This window comes from Salvelinus sp. IW2-2015, linkage group LG4p (assembly GCF_002910315.2).
Source record: "Salvelinus sp. IW2-2015 linkage group LG4p, ASM291031v2, whole genome shotgun sequence".
Lineage (NCBI taxonomy): Eukaryota > Metazoa > Chordata > Actinopteri > Salmoniformes > Salmonidae > Salvelinus > Salvelinus sp. IW2-2015.
Window position 1 is genome coordinate 9397464 of NC_036841.1, and position 26845 is coordinate 9424308.

At 44.9% G+C, this 26845-nt stretch overlaps 1 protein-coding gene and 1 pseudogene across 1 annotated transcript; both read left to right on the forward strand.

Annotated features, from left to right (window-relative positions):
* Positions 1–7496: 7496 nt before the first annotated feature.
* LOC111957075 (zinc finger protein neuro-d4-like) lies at positions 7497–14104 on the forward strand. Its single transcript, XM_023977801.2, has 4 exons — positions 7497–8290; positions 8525–8637; positions 10145–10226; positions 10580–14104. Exons 2-4 carry the CDS (start codon positions 8557–8559, stop codon positions 10648–10650), a joined length of 234 nt encoding a protein of 77 aa, XP_023833569.2. The 5' UTR covers positions 7497–8290; positions 8525–8556; the 3' UTR covers positions 10651–14104.
* Positions 14105–17830: 3726 nt separating this feature from the next.
* On the forward strand, positions 17831–19444 carry LOC111960296 (endonuclease domain-containing 1 protein-like; annotated as a pseudogene).
* Positions 19445–26845: the final 7401 nt, after the last annotated feature.

Consider the following 26845-nt stretch of genomic DNA (forward strand, 5'->3'; position numbering starts at 1 on the left):
AACTGAATCAGGTAAAAACTACTGAATGAACCCAAAAACTTGCTATGATTTATTGATTTTGATGCTATTAGTGAAATACTGAAAAATGAGTTTGTCCTGGCTAGTCATTGTGTCCGTACTGTAGCAGACAGGTACAGAACAGAGTAGCCTATAGAGGAGACTGAGTAGTGATACAGGCTGGGTTCAGAGCGAGAGAGGACATGGGTGGTGGGGGCGTGGCAGTACCGTCAAGACAACACAGACCCGGAACATACAAAACACACCACCTGAACACACTACATGATCAGCATAGTCAGTCCCAGTTGCTCAGTCCTTTGCTTGCTGTAAACGGGGCTGGGACTTTGTCTACCAGATTGCCTCACCTTGGTAAGGAATGTCCCTTATTAGAGTGAAAACCATTCTGGGCTTTACCAAGTTAATTCTTCAACCTCGACCATCACCTTTAGCTGTAATTCCGGTCTGGTTTCTTCCTGAACTTTCCACATGCTGGTGCCAGTGCCGGTACAGTAGCTTCCTACATAGCCAGACCAGCTCACGCTGCCTGCCGCCCCGCCACTGCTCTGCCTCCTCTACTGCAACAAAGCAGGAAGAGAAAACGGCTGTTGCCTAGCAATCTGGTTGCTATAGTGACAGGCTGGGTTCCCTCCTAAAGAGTATGTTGTTATGTACATTGAGCAGGGAGGGGAAGAGGGGAGGGAGTGAAATTTGGCTTTGGAGGGGTTGGAACGGAGGGGGCAGAGGAGTTCATTAAATGCAACAGAAAGAAGAAAGCGAGAGAGAGAGTGAAAGAAGGAGAGTGAGAGTAAAGAATTCTCTTTATGATTTATCATATATATTACCCCAGACAGGGAGAAGGCAGGCTGATATTGCACTGCTTCATTTGGTATTCTGTATTAACAGAGGAGAGGCTTGCTGGGTTAGGATTGGATCCTCAGTCATTTGGCCATCTTAGTATAACCCCCCCATCCTGCTCATGAAAACATGTCTGTCTGTCGGAGCCTAGACACACACACACACACATACACACACACAAACACCCTATATCTTACTAGGATATCTTATATGTACTGTACTGTATACCTATGTTGCTGTCTAAATTCCAGCGTTTCCTCAGTATTGATTGGGCGGGTCAGACAATGGGACCTAACTGCGGCTAAGAGTCTGAGTTTAGGGGCTTTTTAAACAGGATTTTACATTGTAGAATAATAGTGGAGACATCAAAACTATGACCAAAAAAAGTGTTTAACAAATCAAAATATATTTTATATTTGAGATTCTTCAAAGTAGCCACCCTTTGCCGTGATGATAGCTTTGCACACTCTTGGCATTCTCTCAACCAGCTTCACCTGGCATGCTTTTCCAACAGTCTTGAAGGAGTTCCCACATATGCTGAGCACTTGTTGGCTGCTTTTCTTTCACTCTGTGGTCCAACTCATCCCAAACCATCTCAATTGGGTTGAGGTTGGGGGATTGTGGAGGCCAGGTCATCTGATGCAGCACTCCATCACTCTCCTTCTTGGTCAAACAGCCCTTACACAGCCTGGAGGTGTGTTGAAAAACAAATGATAATCCCACTAAGCGCAAACCAGATGGGATGGTGTATCACTGTAGAATGCTGTGGTAGCCATACTGGTTAAGTGTGCCTTCAATTCTAAATAAATCACTGATAGTGTCACCAGCAAAGCACCCCCATAAAATTACACCACCATAAAATTACACCACCATGCTTCACGGTGGGAACCACATGCAGAAAATAGGTCAAATAAAGAAAAACCCTTGAATGAGAAGGTGTGTCCAAACCTTTGACTGGTACTGGATATATATATATATAAATAAATACAGTTGTATGTACTGTTTGTGTATTTGCTACAGACAGAGGGAGCCTCTTATGCTGCCATTGATTTATTTTTAAAATTGTTAACCTTTATTTAACTTGGCAAGTCAGTTTTAAGAACAAGTTCTTATTTACAATGATGGCAGGGGCAGAACGACAGATTTTTACCTTGTCATCTCAGGGATTCGATCTTGCAACCTTTCAGTTACTAGTCCAATGCTCTAACCACTAGGCTACATGTCACCCCAGAGCATGTGCAGGTCAGTGTGATTACAGTGCAGCCAAAGATCAAGTTTTATTATGCACCAAAATCTCCACCGTCCTCTCGCTTTACAATGTCATTCTGTTTCAGACCCACAATGCACTGGGACTTACGCAACCTACTGACTGGACAGGGAAGAGAAACGAGCATGTTATTGCATCGCGTCTTGCTGGTGTGTTTGTGTTTGTGTGCGCGTGCATGTGCATGTGTGTTTAATAGCGAGGAAGAGATAGAGAATGGAAGAAGGAGGTGGAGACAGATGGTGTAGGTATTTGTGTGACAATAGACGGATTGCAGAAGAAAAATCAAATTTCCTCTGTGAAAGAGAGAAGCACAGCCATGATGAGAGAAGAAAGGTACCTCATGAGATATCTCATCTGTGACTGACACTTTTCGTCTGACTGACTCGGTCTCTCTCATAATACATAATACTGGAATCCATTGTCTCTCTGTGTGTTCGTGCTGTGGTGTGTGTGTGTGTGTGTGTGTGTGTGTGTGTGTGTGTGTGTGTGTGTGTGTGTGTGTGTGTGTGTGTGTGTGTGTGTGTGTGTGTGTGTGTTGTGTGTGTGTGTGTGTGTGTGTGTGTGTGTGTGTGTGTGTGTGTGTGTGTGTGTGTGTGTGTGTGTTAAGAGCCACAGTTATGGATGAAGATCATCATGAAAATAAAGGAACCAATCATAATCATCACTTCTTTTTTTTTTAACTGCTTACTGAAGACTGGACGGCCGGGCATTTCTGCTGTAACATGGACTACAATGTGATGAAACTTTGTTGCTCCTTGCTGAAATAAGCGAGGTGTTGTATCAAACAAGTCTTCGGGTTGCCTAGGCAACGCCCTCCCAGCTCAAGCTTATATCATCAAATTCATGAAAACGTAGCCATTTAAGGTACACTACCGTTCAAGTTTGGGTCACTTAGAAATGTCCTTGTTTTTGAAAGAAAAGCACATATTTTGTCCATTAAAATAACATCAAATTGATCAGAAATACAGTGTAGACATTGTTAATGTTGTAAAAGACTATTGTAGCTGGAAACGGCTAATTTTTTATGGAATTCTACAACGGCGTAGAGGCCATTATCAGCAACCATCACTCCTGTGTTTCAACGACACGTTGTGTTAGCTAATCCAAGTTGATCATTTTAAAAGGCTAATTGATCATTAGAAAACCCTTTTGCAATTATGTTAGCACAGCTGAACACTGTTGTCCTGATTAAAGAAGCAATAAAACTGGCCTTCTTTAGACTAGTTGAGTATCTGGAGCATGCAGCATTTGTGGGTTCGATTACAGGCTCAAATTGGCCCGAAACAAATAACTTTCTTCTGGAACTCGTCCAGTCTATTCTTGTTCTGAAAAATGAAGGCTATTCCATGCGAGAAATTGCCAAGAAACTGAAGATCTTGTACAAACGCTTGTTTATTACTCCCTTCACAGAATAGCGCCAAATAAATAGTACCGCAAAACACCAGTCTCAACGTCTACCAGTGAGAGCGCGACGCCGGATCTGGCCTTCTATGGCAGAGTTCCTCTGTCCAAGTCTGTGTTCTTTTGCCCATCTTAATCTTTTATTTTATTGGCCAGTCTAAGATTGGCTTTTTCTTTGCAATTCTGCCTAGAAAGGCAGCATCCCGAAGTCGCCTCTTCACTGTGACGTTGAGACTGGTTTTGCGGTAGTATTTCAATGAAGCTGCCAGTTGAGGACTTGTTGAAGGCTTCTGTTCTTCAAACTAGACACTCTAATGTACTTGTCCTCTTGCTCAGTTGTGCACCGGGCCTCCACTCCTCTTTCTGTTCTGGTTAGAGCAGTTTGCACTGTTCTGTGAAGGATGTACTACCAGCCATTGTACGAGATCTTCAGTTTTTGGCAATTCCCCGCATGGAATAGCTTTCATTTCTCAGAACAAGAATAGACTGACGCGTTTCAGAAGAAAGTTATTTGTTTTGGCCATTTTGAGCCTGTAATCGAACCACAAATGCTGATGCTCCAGATACTCAACTGGTCCCCCAACATGACCACAAACTTTTGAAGGTAGTGTATATTTACAATTATATTCATACTCGTGTATTAATTAACCTGATGCCTTTCATGAAGGTTTTTGATTACATTGTTGTTGTTTTTTTCATATTCGAAAACCTTAATCGATGAATGCAAATATAATTGTACATATCTTAAATGACCCCGTTTTCATGAATTTGATGATATAAGCTTGACGGCCATTCAAAAACAGTACGGGGCTTCCATAGGGTGTAGCAGAGGAGAGGAGAAAATGTGTGGAAACAAAAACACTTAACTGTCATCCAAAATTCCATGACCATCACAGCCCTGGTGTGTGTATGCATTGGATGAGAGCTGATACTGAAGGATGGATTGGGGGCAGAGGGACTCTCATTCGTCACGTTAAAGAGAGAGGGTGGGGGTTGGGGTGGAACAAGCCTTTAAAAGTTATTATGCAAAGACATGCTGGCTATAAATCTTGTGTGTTTGTGCGTGCGTTTGTCTCGGTGTGTGCTTGTGCGTGTATTGTGTATGAATGTAGTGTACGTATACATATATTAGTGTGTATCTAGTATGTATGTGTGTCCTGGTGTGGTGCTCCCCTCATTAAGCAGCCTGGCGACAGGAGTGCAGAGTGTGTGTTTCAACCTGGCTTTGACACAGCAGCAGCCACGTCTTCACTTCCCTCTCCTCTTCGTGTTCTGCCCTTCCTCTCTCCTCTTCCTCTCTCCTCTCCTCATTATCTTCTCTCCTCTTCTCTCCTCTTTCATCTTCCTCTCTCCTCTTCCTCCTCATCTTCCTCTCTCCTCTTCCTCGTCATCTTTCTCTCTCCTTTCCTCCTCATCTTCCTCTCTCATCTTCCTCTCCCTTCCTCCTCATCTTCCTCTCTCCCTTTTCCTCCATCCTCCTCATCTTCCTCTCCCCTCTTCCTATTCCGTCCCTCTTCCTCTCCTCCTCCTCCTCTCTCCTCTTCTGTTCTATTTGCTCCCCTGCCATGCTGGAATGTGTTTTGTGTTGTGGGGAAGGCAGTGTGTAGGTGAGACTAGGAGCTGATCTGTGTCCCAGCATCATCATGGTTAACCCTAGACTAGTAGGATTGCTTTAGTAAAACCCTTTTTTATTGCAGGTGCAACCACACTAACTAAGCTAAGCTATCTAATAGTTGGCCCTGTGATGAGTTTCAGCTCATTGTGCTGTATGTTTGGACCTGTGTGAATAGGTTTATGTTCATTGTGCTGTGTGTTTGGACCTGTTGTGAATAGGGTTATGTTCATTGTGCTGTGTGTTTGGACCTGTGTGAATAGGGTTATGTTCATTGTGCTGTGTGTTGGATCCTGTGTGAATAGGGTTATGTTCATTGTGCTGTGTGTTTGGACCTGTGTGAATAGGGTTATGTTCATTGTGCTGTGTGTTTGGACCTGTGTGAATAGGTTTATGTTCATTGTATGTTCAGAAAACAGAGTGAATAGACATGGGTGAGAGAGCAAAAGAAGGAATGAAAGTGTGGAGGAGAGTGAGAAACATAGAGAAAGTGAGAGCAGGCAACAGGTGCTTGTGGGTATTCCTGCGGAAGTGCTAATTCGATAAGGCTGTGGCCACTTTATCGACCAGCCAGTGCGGTATGGCTCTTAGGCTAGAGATTGTGCTARAATGAGATTGTGAAAACTATAGGAGCAGGCTGTATTGAGAATGAGGGAGTGAGAAAGGGAGAGTGAGTTGGAGAGAAAAAGGAGAGCGCGGAGAGAGAGAGAGGGTTGGAGAGAGATTGGGAGAGTGAGAGATTGGAAAAGAGGAAGAGAGAGGGGATAGAGAGAGAGGCAGAGGGGATAGAGAGAGGTAGAGAAGCTTATACTTAGAGAGAGAGATAGGTAGGTAGGCGAAGAGAGGGGAGAGAGATAGGGGGAGAGAAAGTGAGAGATGGGAACGGAAGGGGGGGGAGAGATATGAGGGGGGTGTTTGAGGATTCATCTCTCTCCCCTAATTCCCAGTGGGTTCTGAGACACACTTAAAAGCTGTGAAGTGTGCTGTTCTGCCTGTATTCTCCCAGTAATTGGAGGGGTGTTACAGGAAAGGTGGAGCTGGAGTTGAGATGAAGGGAGGGAGGTGTGTATCACCCTTGACAACCTCAGGAACGTGCTACTGCTCTCGCACATGTTCTTTGTCTGTCTGCCTGTCTGTCTCTCTGTCTGGTTTGGTCTGTATGTCTGTCTCTCTGTCTGGTTTGGTCTGTATGTCTCTGTCTCTCTGTCTGGTTTGGTCTGTATGTCTCTGTCTCGCTCTTCCTCTCGCTTCGCTGTCTTGCCTCTCCCTCCCACCCTCGCTTTCTCCGTCTCCCTCCCCTCTCTCGCTCTCTTTTTCAATCCCTTGCTCTCTTTCTCTGTCCGTCTCAAGGATGTACTACCTCAGGTTAGCATCTCAGACTTTAAGCATGGCCACAGGCATTTAATCATCGATGGGCTTTCCTTTCTGAGCAGGCAGGCCAGCGGGCAGCCTGCTCACTCACAGATGTGTCAGGGCTTGCTGATTCACTCTCAAGGGTCCTCACAGCCTCACGGTCTGCAGAGCCCGAGTGCAGCACTGTTTGTAGTATGTGCCGTTTGGCATATATTTTTATGTAACTGTGTGTGTATATACAGTTTTGCCCATCAGTGACTGTGGTAAAGCAGAGTCAGCGGTAGTCTGTTGAAATAAAAGACATAGAGAGCCAAAGGCTTTTTTTTTTCTTAAACTCAAAGTGACATATTTAATTAATTAACCTACATGCATAAAATATGTACATATTGTATGTAGTCCATACATACCTCTATGCCCAGGTGGCAAGTGTTGTAGATGAATGTGGGGATAGTGGTATGTTTGCCACAGTCCCCTGATAGTACGTAATGTACCACTCCACTGTACATTACTGCTCATCATTATACAATCCAGTACAGAGCTGCCTGGCTGGCTGCTGCGCTGGTACCATGGACAGCTCCTCTCTTCTTTTCTGCTACCCCCCCCCTCATCTTGATCAGAGTTTTTTTTATTTTTTTCTCTAGGGATTATAGACCAGCCCTCTGGAGTAGAAAACTCAATCTCCCCTCCACCCCTCCCCCAGCCACCATCCACCCTGGGCTGGATTAATGAGGGCCCTGGCTCTCCAAATCACACACCACACAGCCACTGATTACTCCACCATGAACACTGCTGTGTGTGCATGTGGGTTTATGTATTCGAGATGAATTCCTGTGTGTGTTGTCTAGTATACTGTATGTCGGTTTGTCTTCATCTGTCTTATGTGCGCCACTGGTGAGTCATTGTGATGTTCCTGTCCATTGCATTACATCTTAATACAGGAAAAAAGGACATATACAAATAGACTGTCCTGGTTATGTGATCAGATCTATTAAAGGTATTATGCAATCGACTGCAGTCAGTGAGACCGAGAGGATGCATGCAGGGAGACTTTCTTCTCCTTTAATGGTTATTCTAAAATGGCTTCCCACCGCGCACCTGCCGCTTGATGCACAGCAGGTCTGTACCAGCCCCCCCACCACTCCTTTGACAATATTAAACAGACCCCTGGGCCTCCCAATGGATTTCCCTCCCCATCTTCCTCCTCCCTTCCCTGGCTGAGCACGAGCTGGCGAGTCCCAGGCTTCAGCGGGCCTGCTGCTTGCTTTACCAAAACCAACATATGGAGGAGGGAGAGTCTTATCCAGCTGGGATGCTCTGCTGGCTGGAAGTCTCATATTCGCCATCTCACTCAATGTTTCCTGTCTCTGCCTCTTTCCCTCGTTATTGCTTTCTCTCTCTCTCTTCCTCTTTCCCTCTCCAAACCAGCAATGTTCCTCCTACATCAGTCTAGTTCTAAGCCTGTTGAGTCCTCAGCTCTACACCAGYTTCAGTAACCCAGGTCATCAGTAACCACAGACCACAGCCATAGACTCAGTGCTCTAGGTCTGTGCTCAATGGAGCTTCATACAAATGCTGGATCAAAATAGAGCATAGAATATAAGAGTAATATGCAGCTTTTCTGTGAAAGAGTGTTTGTTATGGAAATAGCTCTATCGTATGTAACTAGTCCACCTGTGTGATTTCAGCTAAGAAAGCTGCAGACGGGTCGGTCATCCCTAACGGCTACTGTGACTTCTGCCTGGGCGGCTCCAAGAAGACTGGCTGTCCCGAGGACCTCATCTCCTGTGCCGACTGTGGACGCTCAGGTACGGACAGACAGACACTCTGTTTTAGTTGGTTTTAAATGTGTAATTATTACACAGCCGTTATTATGTTTTAGAGTTATGGAAACAAGCCTAACATGATGATGATAAGGAGTAACATGAAGAGTGTGTGTGTGTGTGTGTGTGTGTGTGTGTGTGTGTGTGTGTGTGTGTGTGTGTGGTGTGGTGTGTGTGTGTGTGTGTGTGGTGTGTGTGTGTGTGTGTGTGTGTCCCCAGGTCACCCGTCCTGCCTGCAGTTCACAGTCAACATGACGGCAGCAGTACGGACCTACCGCTGGCAGTGTATCGAGTGCAAGTCCTGCAGCTTGTGTGGCACCTCCGAGAATGACGTGAGCGCCACACGCATGCGCACACACACACACACACACACACACACACAAGAACGCACGCGCAAACACACCCCTTCATACTCCCAAAACATCTATACTGAACAAAAATATAAACTCAACATGCTACAATTTCCAAACCTTTACCGAGTTACAGTTCATATAAGAAAATCAGTCAATTGAAATGAATTAATTTGGCCCTAATCTATGGATTTCACATGACTGGGAATACAGATATGCATCTGTTGGTCACAGACACCGTAAAAAAAGGTAAGGAGGTGGATCAGAAAATCACCATTTGTCTCATGCAGCGCGACACTTCTCCTTCRCATAGAGTTGATCAGGCTGTTGATTGTGGCCTGTGGAATGTTGTCCCACTCCTCTTCACTGGCTGTGGGAAGTTGCTGGATGTTGGCGGGAACTGGAACACGCTGTCGTACACAACGATCCAGAGCATCCCAAACATGCTTGTTGGGTGACAGGTCTGGTGAGTATGCAGGCCATGGAAGAACTGGGACATTTTCCAGGAATTGTGTGCAGATCCTTGCGACATGGTGCTGTGCATTATCATGCTGAAACATGAGGTGATGGCGGCGGATGAGTGGCACGATAATGGCCCTCAGGATCTTGTCATGGTAACTCTGTGCATTCAAATTGCCATCCATAAAATGCAATTCTGTTTGTAGCTTATGCCTGCCCATACCATAACCCCACTGCCGCCATGGGGCACTCTGTTCACAACGTTRACATCAGCAAAACGCTCACCAACACTACGCCATACACGTGGTCCGCGGATGTGAGGCCGGTTGGACGTACTGCCCAAAAAAACGACGTTGGAGGCGGCTTATGGTAGAAATTAAAATGTTATTCTCCGGCAACAGCTCTGGTCGACATTCCTGCATTCAACATACCAATTGCTGTGGCATTGTGTTGTGACAAAAYGGCACATTTTAGAGTGGCTTTTTTATTGTCCCCAGCRCAAGGTGCACCTGTGTAGTGATCATGCTGTTTAATCAACTTCTTGATATGCCACACCTGTCAGGTGGATGKATTATCTTGGCAAAGGAKAAATTMTCACTAACAGGGATGKAAAYRARTKTGTGCACAACATTTKAGAGAAATAAGCTTGTTGTGCRTATRGAACATTTCTGGKATCTYTTATTTCAGYYCATGAAACATGGGACCAACACTTTATATTTTTGTTTAGTGTATATCCCACTCTCCATTTACGCCAACACACGCTCGCCTGTACTCTCCTCCTCCAGTATGAGTAACACCCAATGCCACCTGTTTTTACAACAGGGAATTCAATATTGGGGACAGATCAAAAGGGTAAAGTAAAGGTTAATACCACACTGAAACAAATGGGTGCAAACGCGCAGCAAATCTGGGCCTATGTGTGGTAGGTGTAGTGTGTTAATCTGGTTAAACATTACAGATACATATTTGCTCCTATATTTGATTGATAATGTCATAACATTATTTGTGTTTGTGTGTTTCCTTGTTCCAGGATCAGTTACTATTCTGTGATGATTGTGACAGAGGCTACCATATGTACTGCCTGAGCCCCCCTATGGCRGAGCCCCCAGAGGGTAGGTACACTACAGGATATGTGGAGGATATAGGCCTAGCGTAGTCCTATAGAATACTGTATAGTATACCTATTGTCGGTAATTGATGACCATGCAATGGCTGGGTTCATAATGTCACTTATACAGTTGGTGAATTATAAGGGGAAAGTGCATGTGCTGAATGCTTGTGTCATCAGCATGTCCACTTGACATGGCAAAGAGATTGCAAATCTCCCACGCTGTTTGACCACAGTACGTGGTGTTGCACTCACAACAGTCAGCCAGTGTTCAATTTACAGTGTTCATTTATTCTGCTAGGATTAATCCTTGGGCTTTCAAGTAACCAGTGAACTTGTGAACTGTTGATCTTCCAGGGAGCTGGAGTTGCCATCTGTGTCTGCGGCAGCTTAAAGAGAAGGCCTCGGCCTACATCACCCTGACCTAATCTACCACATTACCCACCACCCCCCCTAAACATAACAACTGGACCAACTCTGAGAAGACACCCCCAACGCCCTGCAGTTTTTCCTCCTCTATGAACGACAACAGACGTCCATCTCTCCTGTCGTCAGGTCTCCCCGCCCCAGCTGTTTTAACATCAATGGAAGCACCTACTTCCCAGGGTGCACCATGCTCCATCCAGGTCTCCCCCAGTCTGTCCCTGCTGAGTCCCAGCCACCTGCCGCTGGAGTCCCCTCCACCTCTGGCCCAGGACGAACCACCTTCTACCCCAGCAGCATCAGGGAGAGCATCTGATCATCAATAGTCTAACTGGCCCTTCACCATCTGTCTCCGAAGATCCGTTTATCAGCAGCCCACAAGGGCACTTTCTCCCCTGTGAAGGGTCCTTAGAGGAGCCCTAACGAGCATCAGCTGCCACTGTGGCCCTATACTCCCATAGCTTGGCCGTGGCCCTGGCAGTGGAGTACACACGKAGAGGGAGAGGCAGGCCGTAGTGACGCCTAGACACCTCGTTAGGTTTAAAGCAGCTGCAGCCCCGCCCCATTCCTCCCACATGGCGCCTCCACTCAAAGCCTTTGACGGTGAAGTACTCTGGGATTGATACCATCGCCCAGAGCTATTGTGGCTTGATGACATTTACAGAGGAGAGGGAKTGAAGAGGTTGTCACTCTGCCATCAGCCACTTAGATCAAATTGTGTGTCCAAAAAAAGAATGAATTAGAGCAAACGTTTTCCCCAACTATGAACTTCTTGTTACCTTCATTTCCTTAAAAAAAAAAAAACTGAAAAAGCCAACATGAGACTGCTATGACTTTGGTGGAGCTTGGTGTATTTTGGCTGTGTGTGTAGCAAGAATGTAGATATGTTTTAAGTGTGGACAATGCAGATTTTAATGTCTGGCCTTGTCAAAAATACAGGGCCCAAACGTCATTTTTCTTATTTTTTTTTAAACGTTATTTGCATGGTGTTAACATTATAGTTTTTAAAGATATTTTAAGGATAAAATGTATTGAAGAAAGCACACTTAATTCGCAATAATGTGTTTGTGACCCATTTGGGTAAAGTTGAGTGTGTGTGTGTGTGTGTGTGTGTCCATCTGTATGTGTGTGTGTGTGTGTGAGGGTAAATGTGCCCTCCTAAAACTGTGTGGAAGTGAGAGCCAACCGTAGCCAACCAGGTGCTAGGCAGGACCTATGGCAGTGTCGGGGAGCAGGAAGGGGAGGGGCTTCTGATGATTCTGATTCCTAGAAACACCACCATGACTTACTGTATTATGTTTTCTGTTGGACCAAACGAATTCAAGCCAGCTTGCGCAGTTTCTCTCTTCCCGAGCCCTTGTTTTTTCTCGAAGGATAACTCATTTTTGTGAAAAGTCATCAAAACTAGTAGAATGAGCGCTTTACTATCTGCAAGACTGCTTTGCGTGCTAGGACCTTGTAATATAATGTGCTTTCAAAGAGTAAGCTAAAAGCAGAGGACTTCTACTAACTGGGACGCCAGCATGTGTTTGTGAGCTTGCACTGAGACAAGTATTTTTTTCAACCCAAAGTCCCCTCCCCCARTGGCCTATCTGACTGGACTATTGCATCACGCTGCAACTTTGATTGGTCCAATGATTCCTCTTCCTAGAGCTTTAAGTTGGGAGGYATTTTGCTGTACATAGATTGTCACTCTCTCCGTCTATCAAAAAGACTAATTGCAATTTCATAATTCACCGTCTCTCAGTGCACATCGAAATATGAACTCAAAAATACAATTTCTGTCTATTTTAATGCACTTAAAAGTGGTTATCATATTTGCCTCCATAGTTGGAATGTCTCTACTCTTCAAATGTATGTGTTTATATTCTACTATGGTATGATCCAACACACACAGCCATGTTGGGGAAAAGGTTACTACCTTCGCTACCCAAAATGTATGTACCATAATTTTAGCCATGTGATACCAGAAATCATCTCAATTTCATATTTTGATATCTACTTTATTTATTTTTCTCGAATAACTAGGGATGTTTTTACCTCTTCTCTCTCAGAATTGTTCTCTTATTTGTTTTTGTTGGTGTTTTTGTACTTCAAACATTTTGCACAGTGTGTTTGTTTGGCATGTGTGTGTACGTGTGTGTGTCTATGTGTGTGTGAGAGAGAGAGAGAGAGAGAGGGGGAGACACACAGGCAGACTTAAAGGCGCTGTCTGTCTGTGGGTCTGTTCCAAATTACACCCTTTCCTCTTTGTAGTGCACTACTTTGAACAGTGGCCATAGGGCTCTGGTGGAAAAATAGTGCACCACATAGGGAATAGGGTCCCATTTGGTATGCACACAGTGTCTCTTTAATCTAATAATGAGGTCATAGAAAAACAAACAAACAGTCAGTCGACGGTTATTATTTTTCAAACTTCCTCTCCATGACACAAGCTGCATGCCGATACATCCAAGACTACAGTTAACACTAGTGTACTGTGTTAGAATGGGTACTGCTGAGGCCTCAGTCCTTGTTACTGTAGTTGGCCCYGAATGACAGTAGCCTGATCCCAGATCTGTTTGTGCTGTCGCATGACAATGACCCTTAGAGTTGGCAAGACAGCACACAGATCTAGGATCGGCCAGAGTGACAGAATGTCATTCTACTGACTGTCAGTAGAATGTGTCATGATAGATTGTCCTTTTAATGGACAGACTCCTCAAAAGACAATGTGAAAACCTTCACAACATTACTGTTTCATCCTTTTATTTAAGTTTCCCACCAATATCCAATCAGAGTTGTGTTCAGAGCCGGTACTGAGGTAATAGCCAGGGGATGACATGTGATTCTGTGTGGGTGAGGTGAACTGATTTCAAAGTGTTTACTGATAATAAGCCTTTACTTCTGAATTTATTCCTGGCACTTATGAGGATGTGGTGGTCAAACTACATTGATTGTACTATCTGAGAAGATGCAGTTGCAGAAAGAGGAGTGACTCAAGCTCAGATATGACCTTTGACCCCCCCCCCCCCTCCCCCCATCTTTAGACTGGGGGTGGGATCAGAAGGGAGAGAAGATTATTGTCCAGTCCTCAAACGAAGCAGGATTTTGGCCCTCTTGTAAATTGTCGTGCTGTGATCTTGCTTGCACTTTTTATTACCCAAATAAGAAATTCCTGTGTGAGTGTGTGCACATTTTCCTTTCTTGTAACTGTCTGTTGGAAAAAAAAGAAACACTGGATAAAATGAATTTGTTAGTATTTACCCTGATGGAGATCAAATCTTCCTGGACATGTGGGTTGTTTTCTCCTACCTACCTGGGAACGCTTTGAAATATTGACTGCAACTGCATAGCTGTCATTCATTCACTGTAAATTCATCTTGTCTTTCTCGAGGCACCCAATTTTTCCAAATTTTTCTCTCCTGACTTCTTTTTTCATTTACAAACAATCATAAATAAAAGTTGTAACTCCTGAAACCGTCTGCTGTGGTGTGTGTCTGTGTGGAGCTTCTGAACACCCACCAATTTAGCAATGTTTGTGTATTTCTGAAGAAAATGTGAAAAGCTGAAAATTCATCCATTATGTTTTAAGTGTCATAAATATGCTATTTACAATAGATGGTTTGGAGCTTGGATCCATAAACCCACGTGGGCACTTTTCTCCCCAAAATATAATGATCTACCAAAGTATGATTGCATTACTTGAACCTCTTACAGCTTGAAAGTAAACAAGTTCTCTTTGAGCTACAATGTTTGTATGGGATAGATTGGAGAATAGGCATCTATCATACTGTAGTCCTGGAGACCTGGCAAGTGAAACAAATCCTGAATTCCATTCTTCACCTTCCAGATGCCAGAATCATCACTAGTGCACACTCTTTTCCTTGGGGAAAATGTGTAGATAAAAAATACATATATTCTTGGATACTGATTCTTCCATCCGTTCCTTGGCAAAATTCCCACTTCCACCTTATCCCAAATTCTGTAAATCCCTCCAACTCCCCACCCATCCAACAAACAGACTACTACTAGCCTATTCCCCTCTCTTCCTACTCACGTTATTCTGACCCCTTGCCTCCCTCTTCCATCTCTAAGGATGTCTGTGAAGCTTTTGTGTGTGTGTGTGTGTGTGTTTATAGTACTGTATGCATGTTTTGTGTTTGTGTGTATCTGTATGTGAAAGGGGATGGGTTGAGACTCCCAGCCAATTACCACATCTACCAGACAGGCTCAGACTGCCTCTGTGCCAGCCAATCAGAGAAGAGCTGCGCATAGCTGGGCCCAGGGTGGTTGCCATGGTAACTCTGGGGCTGTTTGCATGGTGGATGATGGAACAGTGATGGATTACAGTAATGGGGTGTGGGGAGGGAGGGAGGGAGGGAGGGAGGGGGGACTCATACATAAATATATTGGAAATGTATGAATACATCTGAAATGAATTGACGTTAGGAAAGAAGAGGGAAATGAAGGGGGTGCAATGGGGTATTGGGGGTGCTTAAAATGTAGGCTACTTATTTTATTCTGTCTGTCTGGTCAAAGGCAGATATGGCTTAAAGAATAGTCTGGAATGCCATCTCACCTTTTGTCTCCTCAAGTCATTGGGACATTAGGAACTTAGACAGTGCTCTGAATGATTTACTCAGTCCAGCTATGGCCCACTGTAGGTCCAGCAGTAACCTAGCAGACAGGTAGATAGATGGGAATTCGTGGAAAGGGCTCAAGATTTGGAACACTCAAGCAGCTCAGTTGGTAGAGCATGGCGCTTGCAGCCCCAGGGTTGTGGGTTCGATTCCCATGGGGGACCMGTATGAAAAAAGTATTCAAATGTATGCACTTACTATTGCTAAATGACTAAAATGTAAAAAAACGAAGCACAGTTACGGTACAGTCAGTGGCCAGTACTGTCCTAAACATTTTACGATACAGTATACATAACAATGGCTTGCAACTTACTAGGATAGCAGTACTTCTGAACAAAACATTGGCGTCCACACAGACAACTACTAAAGTAATAACCTGTCTGATCCATACGCATTATTTACCCATAATCCTTGTGATTAGTGACAACAGGCAATTAAAAAGGAATGGGACAATCAATTGAGTGACCAGGATCAATGTCAATGTCGGCACGTGGGCCTGTGAGTCACGAAAAGCCTATCCACATCCAGAAAGGCAGTCTTGACAAATTAACGACTGGGTCGTTAGAAACAGTTGTCATTATTAAGCTTTAATCGCGTTCACTTGTCACTCATGCTTTATAGCGGCAAATGAATGCCTGGCAAACATCAGCCCRTGTGTTCCGTGCGCTTGCTTTCCTGGAAAACCGAATCCTCCAGACAATAAATCTACACTTTTGAGATGTAGCACATTTCAATTCTACAACAATGCCTAGTGGATAAATATGTGGGTAGAAATTGGTACTGGTACTGCCTGCATTCTGGAATGTTGTAYCATGATGACCATGGGACATATAGCCAGGCCTCCCGTTACACCCCAAACATCTGATACAAACCTGACATCTAGTGGCAGACTTTAAGAGCAGCACCAACCCCCATTACAATGTACTGTACTGTGTCTGTGTGAATGGGGCAACCAGACACAATATATGACAGCCAGTTACCGCTTTGAATGCAACATGGTGTGAATGATTTACATGAAAGATGTTGTGATGGCACGGCCAAAGCAAAGTACTTACTATACATGAGAAATCTTAAACTGTTACCGTATACCGTAAATCTGAATTAACAAGGTTATATTCAAATTATTTAAGTGTCCTCATACAGTTGTGGAAAAACCATGCCTGGTTAACTCCCTGGTTTTGATCTCTCTAATCTGATSTGCAGTATTTTCCCCTCGTGCCTCTTAGGGTTCGTGGGCGAGCGCGTGTGCCAAGTGGGTGGGACCAGACCAGGAATCTAGCCAGGTTGACCATTGCCTGGGAAACCAACATATGAGACTAGCGTTACACAACCAAGACTTAGCCATTGACTTTGACTACTTCATCAAAGCTCTACCGTAAGATTGAGACCAGAAGGAGAAATGTATTTGTCATTTAGAAGTTTGACCGGTACTGTACGTTGCGATCTAATTTCTGATTTTCATTTCTCAGCTAAATAGTAAATTAATGGTACCCAAGCTATCTACACTGACTGTCTTGCACTGGCCCTACACACTCAATAGACTTTATATACACACCATATGCACACCTAAAACCCTGACACATTCTCTCACACACACACACTTTTACACTCATTTGCTGCTGCTAGCTTGCTCTTCATTTAATTCTTATTATTATCTATCCTGAATGCCTAGTCACTTAACCCTGCCTTCATGTACTTATTTATATCAAATACCTGTGTCCTCTGCACATTGATCTGGTACTTCCTGYATATAGCTCCATTCTTGTGTATTTGATTTTATTCCTTGTGTTAGTTTAAAAAATATATTTATAAAAATCTGCATTGTTGGGAAAGGTTCGTAAGCAAGCATTTCACTGTAGTCAACACCAGTTGTAATCGGCGCATGTCATGAATACAATTCGATTTGTTGCTATAGGAATTGATTGTTATTGTTCCTAGGGCAGACTGCTTGTGTTAATTAAGACAGCTGCTTCCTGTACAGGAGGCATGATACCACACGGACATCATACTTATGACTAACATGAACACACACTGTACTGTACTGTATACACCTTCCAAACACAAAACAGTATACACAAATCTCAGTGCCCAAGTGGTGAGTACTGGGCTTCCTATTGAAGATCGGACGATCATTATATCAAACCAACTATATCTCCTGTATCTCACTCTGGAGAGAGAGACGACCTGACAGAGCAAGTCAAGTTCTCCTCACATCAACATTCTCCTCACCACCAATGAAATACAGCGAAAATACAGCATTACAAAAGTTGCAGATAAACAGAGTACACACAGCAAACGCATAACAGCTGGTCTATGTCACATACACACCACCTGAGAGAACCATGTACATTTGGATMTATCCAGTCGCTGTAACATTCAAGTGTCAAGCGAGCAGGGACAGAGGAAATGAGAGTGTAACAAGTGGAAAAGCAGGTTAAAAAGGGGCAGTGCTGGTTAAACGGGCTATACAGGTTCAACCATTGGGCTCTGCTTCAGAGGCACAGCTTGGTGCTGGACAGGTGAGTGGACAGACACAGCTAGTCGTGACCAGAGAACACGAGGAGAAAGCAATGAGCTAGGAAGTAGGAACGTCCCATCCAATAATGTCGGTCCCGGTAACCCTGTGTGTTCTCCTGGCTGGAGCCCTGTCCCTCGTTGAGGGGGACGTGGTGGCCAACTTCGAGGACATCCCGGAGTGTGTTGAGTATTTCTACCAGGGGAAGGTACCGGGCTGGGGCGCTGCCCGCCTGTGCCAGCGCTTCTACAACAGGTACCACTTTGCCACGCTGTACGACACCAACCACCGCATTCAGCCTACCGCTTCCAGCCCAGCAACGGAGGAGGCAGGGAGAAGCGCTGGTTTRTGGAGCCACAGGTGGGTCATGAGAACAGGGCAGATGTGTCTGTGGCTAGAAACAGACATGCCATAGGCCGGTCTCCTCAACAACTCACATCAATAACTCTATGTTGGTGACCCAAATTCAAAAACGTTGCCAAAATAAATTATGGGAACATTTTTTATTAGATGCCTAAAAAGTTGAGAAAGATCAATGATATTTTAGGTTTGAATTGATCTGAAGCTTGGGGTTGTAACAGCAGTTTACTTTCCTTCCCAGCTTGTGAACCTTACGTGGGGTGCAGAGATGAAGGATGGGTACTGGCTGGGGAAAGATCACCCTGGGGTTTACCTGGGCGAGAGACAGGCGCTCAACGAGGACTACACCCACTCTGGCTTCGACCGCGGCCATCTCAACCCCAATGGACACCATGCAGGTAGTCTACTCCACAATACCGGGCTCTTGCTTTGGACAGATTTCATGCAAACAACATTTTAATTCCAATGCTGTTAGGATTCTTAGAATTGTTTCTTAGTTCAGTGTGGACTACTGTGATGGTCGACTATTGAGCTGAAAGTTAAGTACAGGTAACTCAAGTTTATTTCCACTAACCAGCAAACACACAATGTTTGCCTCTAAGTGGGCCTCAACATGCCATTGCTAATTTGTAACACTTACTAATTAATCTCTGACAAATTATTAAACCTAGAGTATATCCTCCTCTTTCTCTCTCCTTCTTAATCTCACACGGTCACCCCCTTCCTTTCCTCCCCAAGTCCCCAGTCGTAACGCCACTTCACCCTGCCCAATGTGGTGCCCCAGAACCCAAGCTCAACCAGAACGCCTGGGCCCGCCACGAGTCCCAGCTCACGACCTGTTCAAGGCCCAGTGCCCCAGGCCTACGTGCTGGTGGGCGCCATCCCCTCCACAGACAACTGGATTGTCAAGGACAACGTCCGACACGTCAATATCCCGAGTACATCTGGAACGCCTACTGCTGTGTGGACAACAACGGTGAGCCGGTCCTGTAGCGGTGGCGCACACCCTCAACACCGAGCAGAACCGAGTGGACCAGCGCTCACTGCTGGAGCTGAACGGTTTCCTGCAGCAGTACTCCAACGCACCAGTAGGGGAGCTGTTTCACAACAACTGCCAGGCAGTGCCCGAGGAGTAGTTTCTCCCACTCATGGGTTTCTAATCATTATTTGCAGTGGCAATGTGAGCTAAAACTTCAGTTCACACATCAGCACCAGTCTTTCAGCCAAGTCAAGTGCTTCCTACTGTGAAAAATGACATCATGAACTACAGTGGATAAATAAAGAACTATGTTTGGAGAGATACATATTTTATTATTCTTTATATGTGCTTTCTAGGAATAAGCAAGAATAATATAAAGTATATAACAAGAGGTACATTTCTTTAGCTTTGTATACAGTATCAAAAACACATGAGACTTCAGAATAAGGTGCCTTACTTTGCACATAACTACATTTGGAATGAAAGACCTTGTAAAAACATCCAACTTTATTATAAATAAGGCACTTGCAAGGACTCGTCTGAAGTGCACTAGAATATACAACTGCATTTATAGCCAACAATAGACCCCCAATCTCCTCAGCCAGGCTATTGTGACGACTTCAAAAACCGTTACAATGATTTATTTCGTTGCACAACAAACGCAACCATGATTCGTGCAGTAGCATTTCTACACCAGGCAACACACTCCTAGTCACCACTCCTTTACCTTAACCTGTCACCAAACAGTACCTACCCTTCACCAGCAATCCCTGACCTGTGACCCCCAATATAGGGGGTGACCTCCTCTATAGTTCAGCCATACTGGGTCATAGGGTGGTCACTCCACACCGCATGTTAGAGAGCTTTTCCTCTGTAGCCGGGCTCAATGGGCCAGCCCCAGGCCTTGAAGAAGGGAGCCAGGTTCCTATTGACCGTAAGGGAGAAGGTCTCAGCATACAGGTTCATCTTTCCCTGGTTGTCATTGGCACGTTCTGCATGGTTGTGGTAGGCAGCAAACACCTTCTTGAAGGCGTCCCAGCCCAAACTGGTCCTGGAGCTGGTGGGAAGGAGGACGACAAAAGAGAAACTGCTTACACAAATCCAACCCGAGATAAAGTAACTTTTTTTAAGCATCTATATTTTCCTATCGGTCTTTCACAAGCACTAACTGTAGGGTTTGTACACAACATACTCTGCAGCAGGGTACTACACAGTATACATCACTAGAATTCCTGTCACCTGCATGTAGGTCTCCAGTGCCACCCACATGTCCAGCTGGCCAGATTCTGCCCCTTTAGCGTACCCCTCGGCACGGCTCTGTCGGTTGGCCAGCGTCATGTTGGGGTGGGCCTGATCCCGTTTCACCCCAACACCTCCTCGTGCACGTACACGGACCACAGGTTACATGTGCACTCAGTGGTGTGTGAGGGGAACTCCCAGACTCGTCTCTGCTGGTTGTGGCCCAGCTCGTGATTGCTCCCACAGAGCCGAGCTGCGGGCTGCCACAGGGTTCACAGGTCTGGGGCGGAGGAGGAATGTATCATGATAGGGTAGCCTGCATGCATGAAGCCTGTGGGGTGTGGGGGGAGAGGGTCAGCTCAATGTCTGGATACTTGCAGGGCAGAGGTTGTGCAGTCCACTCCAATACACTCTTTAAAAAAATGGTTCCAAAAGGGTTCTACGGCTGTCCCGATAGGAGAACCCTTTAGGGTCTATATTGAAGCAAAAATGGTTCTACCTGGAACCAAAAGTCTTCTCCTACGAGGACAGCCGAAGAACCCTTTTGGTTCTAGATAGAAGCTCTTTTTATAAGAGTGTAGGTCACTCTTGCTCCCTTAGAACTGTATAGGGCCTGTCCTACCCTGACTCAAATACATTTTTGAAATATTTGGGTCAATGTCTTTTCAGATCATTTCTCTTTTTCCTGTTCATATCCAGCAATTACACGATCCTAGTCCCCTACCATAGTCAATACCAGTCAAGACAGTTTGTCCATGCTAAGAAATAAAAGGGACAACACTGACCATGGAAATCTGGATGTCGGCCACAAAGCGCTCCTTGCGGGGGAACTTGGCGGGACGGAGGCCAGGTCAGCTACCCCTCATGATGTCATCCCAGAGAGCTGCCACCAGGTCAGGCCGATCCAGACCTCGGACCACGTCAGAGTGGACGTCAGGATGACGTTCTCAAACTCCATCTCTGCCAGGGGGAAGGGGCGTTCCGCAGAACTGCCAGTCTGCAGGTGTGGTCATGCCTAGAGAGGAAAGAGGCAAGGGTTGGAGGAAAATCCTGGATCATATTCACTGAATTTATTATTTTCACAAGGTGTTATGACTAGGCTGTGTACATCTTCATAATCAATCATGAAATCAATCGGCCTAGCATTGGTGAGCAACATACATTAAATGGCCTTCAAGTGAATATTACCAGACAAACATTTGGTACAGTGTGATTTCCTACCACAATGATGAGTAGCACATTGAAAATCAATTCTCATAACAGCAGGGAGTTCAGTTTTAATAACACAGCTGAGTTAACAGAGTATCTGAGAGCATTCGCTGTTCTAAGCTTAGTGTATCTCTGTATTCTACAGATGTTTCACGCAGAACAAAGGCTCTGTCATTTCCTCTTTAATCAGCCGTCATCATCGTACATTCAAAATGGCAAACAGTGAGCAGGAAGCAACTCAAATATGTATTAAGGAATACATGAATAGCAGATCAGAATACATGAATACAACTCTGGAAATGAATAAAAACAGGTTGAAAGATATATTTTGATACTTGCAGAAGTCAAAGGGTCCCAGACAGGACATTGTAAATGAGTAAATGAGGGGTGGATGGAGTAATGTACTTTGTTCTTTTATGATGTATGTACTTTGTGTTATTTTTATTCACCTGGTATTTATCCAGGTTAGTCTCATTGAAATACCTCTCTGTAACACTTTCTATGAGGCACGCACATATAATAATGGCACACTTGGTGTCATTATAACACTTGCTATAAGCCGTCATGAGTTATAACAACTCATAGTTGTAACACCCTGTAATACATCACTTGGATGCATTATAAGACCAAGTGTAAAATGCATCATCGAGCCCCACTCCCTCCCTCTCCCACCCCCCACTTACCAGTCTTGTAGTGAGGGGGCGGCACAGCCCCCTGAATGATGACCTCCAACCCCCCACCTGGGTCCTTAGGAGGGCGATGAGATAGAGGAGACCGCCCCACCGGTTCCAACCTGCATCATCTCTGAGTCTATTGGGGAAGCGCTCAATGAAACCACTGGCGCTCGCCTCAGCTCGTTCGAATTCCCATGTTGTCAGTCTGACAGCCTATCTGGACTGATGGTAAACAGGGGCATCAGTCAGGCAATAATCACTCCACAAAGGTGCTTTTGCATCACATGTAAAGGGCTTTGATCTCAAAAAAATAAACAATTGATTCAATAGCTTTGAATGATAAGACATAACAAAAAGCAGTAATGGATACTTCCAGCCCTGGTTGACATTTGTGGTGGCATGGCCATAGTACGTCCTCACCCAGGGGAAAGGAACAGACCAGTGCTGAAGCGCACTCCTCTCCTCCTAAGAATAATGTTCAGCAGTGGGTTATTTCAAACAAAACTGGTAATAGAATAACTAGTGAGGTGTATGGTTAGAAACATGTATTCCAACTACCAATGAGCTTGAGCACATAAGCACGAGTAGCTATGGCGAAAGGTATTTTCTTGCACCCATTGCTTCCAGACTTACCATCTCCCTTAACCCATGATCCACTATTTTTAGAGTGCAATGAAGAAGCTAACTGACCTGTGTATTACAGTTGACTCCTAACCTGGGCATTGGACAAGGCGGGCAATCATTGGCTGGTGCCTTGACTCAGGTAAAGGCAATAGGGCTTCTGGGTCCTGGCACACCCTTGTACACCTGCGTGCAACATTGAGCAGCAGATGGTCCTTGCCGCTTATACGGGCCAGCTGTGGCACACCTGGGGATGCCGCGTCTCCTTCAGCATGTCAGTGGAGCAATGGGCGCACCGAGGTGTACGAGGCACAGTCGTGCGCCCGCATGTGCAGGTACTTGGCGCAGTCGCTGCACACGCTTTCTTTCAGACCCGTCCTTCATGCTCCGTCAGCGTCCTCGCCTGGGTCGACGTGGCCGGCAAAGCGGCGCAGCAGGTGGCGGAAGTGGAAGCCTCAGAGCAGGGTCTGACGCGGACTGGGGCCTTGTGTAGCAGCCTGCCGTCCAGAGTGTTCTCCATCAGCTTGAAGGCCCATTCTTGTTGAGGATGTGGGTTGCCTGGGTACTCTGTCATGGTGGTTGTGGCCCGGATTTGTCTGGGCCCAGTACCAGGCGTGACCCCCGGATCAGCAGACCCCCGCCCTCGCGCACAAGTCCCTGGATTTTCATCGGCCTGCGGCGTCGCTGTAGGAGGTGCAGACGTAGAGCGCTAAGCTCCTTTCCTGAGCCGCCTTCTCACAGGGCAAGGCAGACGTTGCTCAGCAGGGTGTGGGCGCGCCGAGCTGGGGCAGGACGCCTACCAAGCCGTTAGCGGCACCTCGTCAACCAGCGCAGGCATTGAGAGCATGAAGGGGGACCATCTGTTCGGCCCAAATATCCGCTCGTGGGTGATCACGATGATCGCCCTGGCCTAAGTATGCCCCGGCCAGAAACAGGCCTGCAAGTCCTTTGTGGTGCCGATGGGGAAATGGGAGGGCCGTGTACCAAGCAACCCCTTCCTGAGAAATAGACTCGCCTGGATATCAAACTCAGTCACGACCTCGCCGCAGGAACTCCAGGTCATCCTTGAAGTCCCTTGCCTATCCTAGGGAAAGAAGAGTGAAAGTTGTAGGTATTGATTTTGACAGAGAACTTTAGACACATAAAAAGCTCAAATAAACATTGTTTTACATTTATTTAACCAAGTGATTTTCTGGAGTTTAAATAAAACCTTTTTGTTTTCTCACACCTGGTTCTAGGAGGTTGATGAGGCACAAAATACCACCACATGTACACATTCGTTGTACTACAGTAGTCTCTAATTTAATATGCCACCTTCTCTTCTCTCTATGAACTGCCAATACTTACGCCACAGCCAGCCCAGTTGGAAGGGATCTGTGGAGGCACAGTGGAGAGTACCAGCTCCCGAAGGTGCTCCGAGAAGGTAGATGCCCAGCCCACACTGGACCTTGTTCCCAGGGAAACCAGCAGGGTGTTTCTGTTGTGGGGTGTTCTCCGCCCAGCTACACGCCTGACCAGCAATCAGCAGCCCGCCCCGCACCTCAGGAACCCCACAGCTCTTACAACTCCTGGGCCCACGCAGTACGCATCTGTGACATCACTCCCAGGCCCTCGCAGAAGCCCCCCACCTTGGGTTTGGCGCTGGAAGTGGCTTGAGGTTGTCGCTACCGGCCTTACATGCCTCTGGTGACCCGCCCACAGTAGTGCTGTCACAGGAGGGAGCTGTCAGCCAGGTAGAGGGCATTCTCCACTAGGGTAGGAAAGGCCGGTGAGGTAAGCCCTCGTGGCCCAGCACCACCACCCGGCCTCGGCCGTAGAATGAGGCCAGCCATAGGACGCTGGCCACAGTGTTCCATGGCCAGCGGAAGGCTTGGTCGCCGATCAGTACTAAGTTGCTGGTATGTTTGGCCCGCTGAAGGTCCAGTCTCCTTGACCACCCTCTCAGGGCAGTGTAGCCTCCTCACGACATGCTGGTTTGGGTCATGGCTTAGTCAGTCAGGACTGACGATCCTGTAGGTGTGGTGGAGAAAGAAATAAAAAGGATTTTTAAAAGACAAGATATGTATTAAACAGTATAAGTTACTGGAGGCTGACAAGCCATCGTAACATGCATTTAACTCTTTAAACTGTTGCTAATGACAAAACAAGTTTCTGAATTTACGTTGCGGTAAATCTCTACAACAAAGCAGCAGTCTGAATGAAGGGAGAAAGAGATCATCATATCAGCAAACCAAGCGAAAGGAAGGGAGGGGTGTTGTGTGTGGCCAGACTGGCACTGTGACCAGTCATTGTGACCAGTCACGGGCGGGGCAGGTGGGAAAGGGAGGCAGCTGCCAACAGTGAGCTGTATGAATAGCTAACAGTGTAAACTCCACATGGTGTGGAGTCCATCAGATACCAGCAGGGTTGCCTAATGCTTATTTTTTATTTTTTTTATTTATTGGCAAGAATAACAACAATAATGTAATAAAATAGTTATGATCGGAAATTACAAGAATAAACATAATGCCATTTAACATCATTAAAGGTAAATTTAGGGAATTCTGGAGATTATATAACAACCATTAATGAATTTCAATCCATAGTTTTACTAGCGGCATGAAACAAATAAATGCTCTATAGATTCTGAATCGCGGAACAAAGAACACAAAGGCATTTTGTCAAAAATGTACTATTTTGTGCAAGAAATCTTTAACAAGGTATATGTAAGAAAATATAAAAAAATGGTTTCTTTAAACTTTTGGGATAACTGGAAATTAAGGTAAAGGGTAGTCCGTTTTTTAACCATAGCATGGGTTGGTCACTTCCAATAACGCAATATATTGAATTATAGTCACCAAAATTACTTTTAATTAACTCCCAATCGTATCCACTTATTGTTGAATATTTTATCCAAAAGGTTCAAGTCATTCATTTGTAAACTTAGAAAAGAGAGAACAACCTCATAATATAACAAAGTGTWCTTAATAAGTCCAAGTAAAGGAAGTGGAATTACTTTGCAAACCTTAAATATATACTCTCTGAGTAGTATTAACCTGAAATTTACCAATGAACTCATCAAACGGCAGAAACTCCCCAGTGTTGCCTAACAAATCACATACAAAAGTAATACCCTTGTCAAACCAAAGGCGTTTGAAAATGGATTTCCTATTAATTTTAAATTACTCTATTATTCCAAATCAATGTTTTATGGAGGGAAAAATTGTGCGTGAATATCATTTTCCAGGAAAATACAATTTGCTGGTGAAACTTTGACAATTTCACAGGTAATTTTGGAGGGTCAAAGTCACATTTCATTAGGAATTCAAGTTTATTAAACTGACTGTTAGGGATATGATACCACATAGAAATAGAATTAGAAAGACATAAATTCAACCATTTCATTCTAAAAGTACCCACTAACGACTAAAAATCAATAGCCTGTAAACCTCCACCATCTTAAGTCTTTCACTAATTGAGATTTCCGAATATAATATCTTGTATTCCTCCAAACAAATCTAAATATTACAGAATTGACTTTAAAAAAAAATGTATTAGAAGAAAGAAAAAGGGACAGACTTGGGTATATGATTCTAGATAAACAATCAGTCTTGGACAAAATAATGCAACCCAAAATTGAGRTATCACGTTGCAGCCACTGACTTAATGAAACTCTTATGGAATTAATCCTATTATCGTTGTTTAAAGATTCTCTATCTGAAATGTTTGGCATAGACATGGGCTAGTAACTTATAGCCAGYTGCCAACAACGTAATTGGTGTCCAGGTAAAGAGAGTCCTGCTTTGGTTTGGGAATAAGAACTATTAGTCCCTGTCTCAAAGACGGTGGTAAGATAGCATTAGCAATACCCTCTTTGTATACCGAAAGCAATAACTCTAATATCAAGCCAGAAATGTCAATAGAATTCAGGAGTCAAGCCATCCGGTGCCCTATAGGATTTTGTTTAATGCCTTGGTTTCCAACTCCGTCATATCTATATCA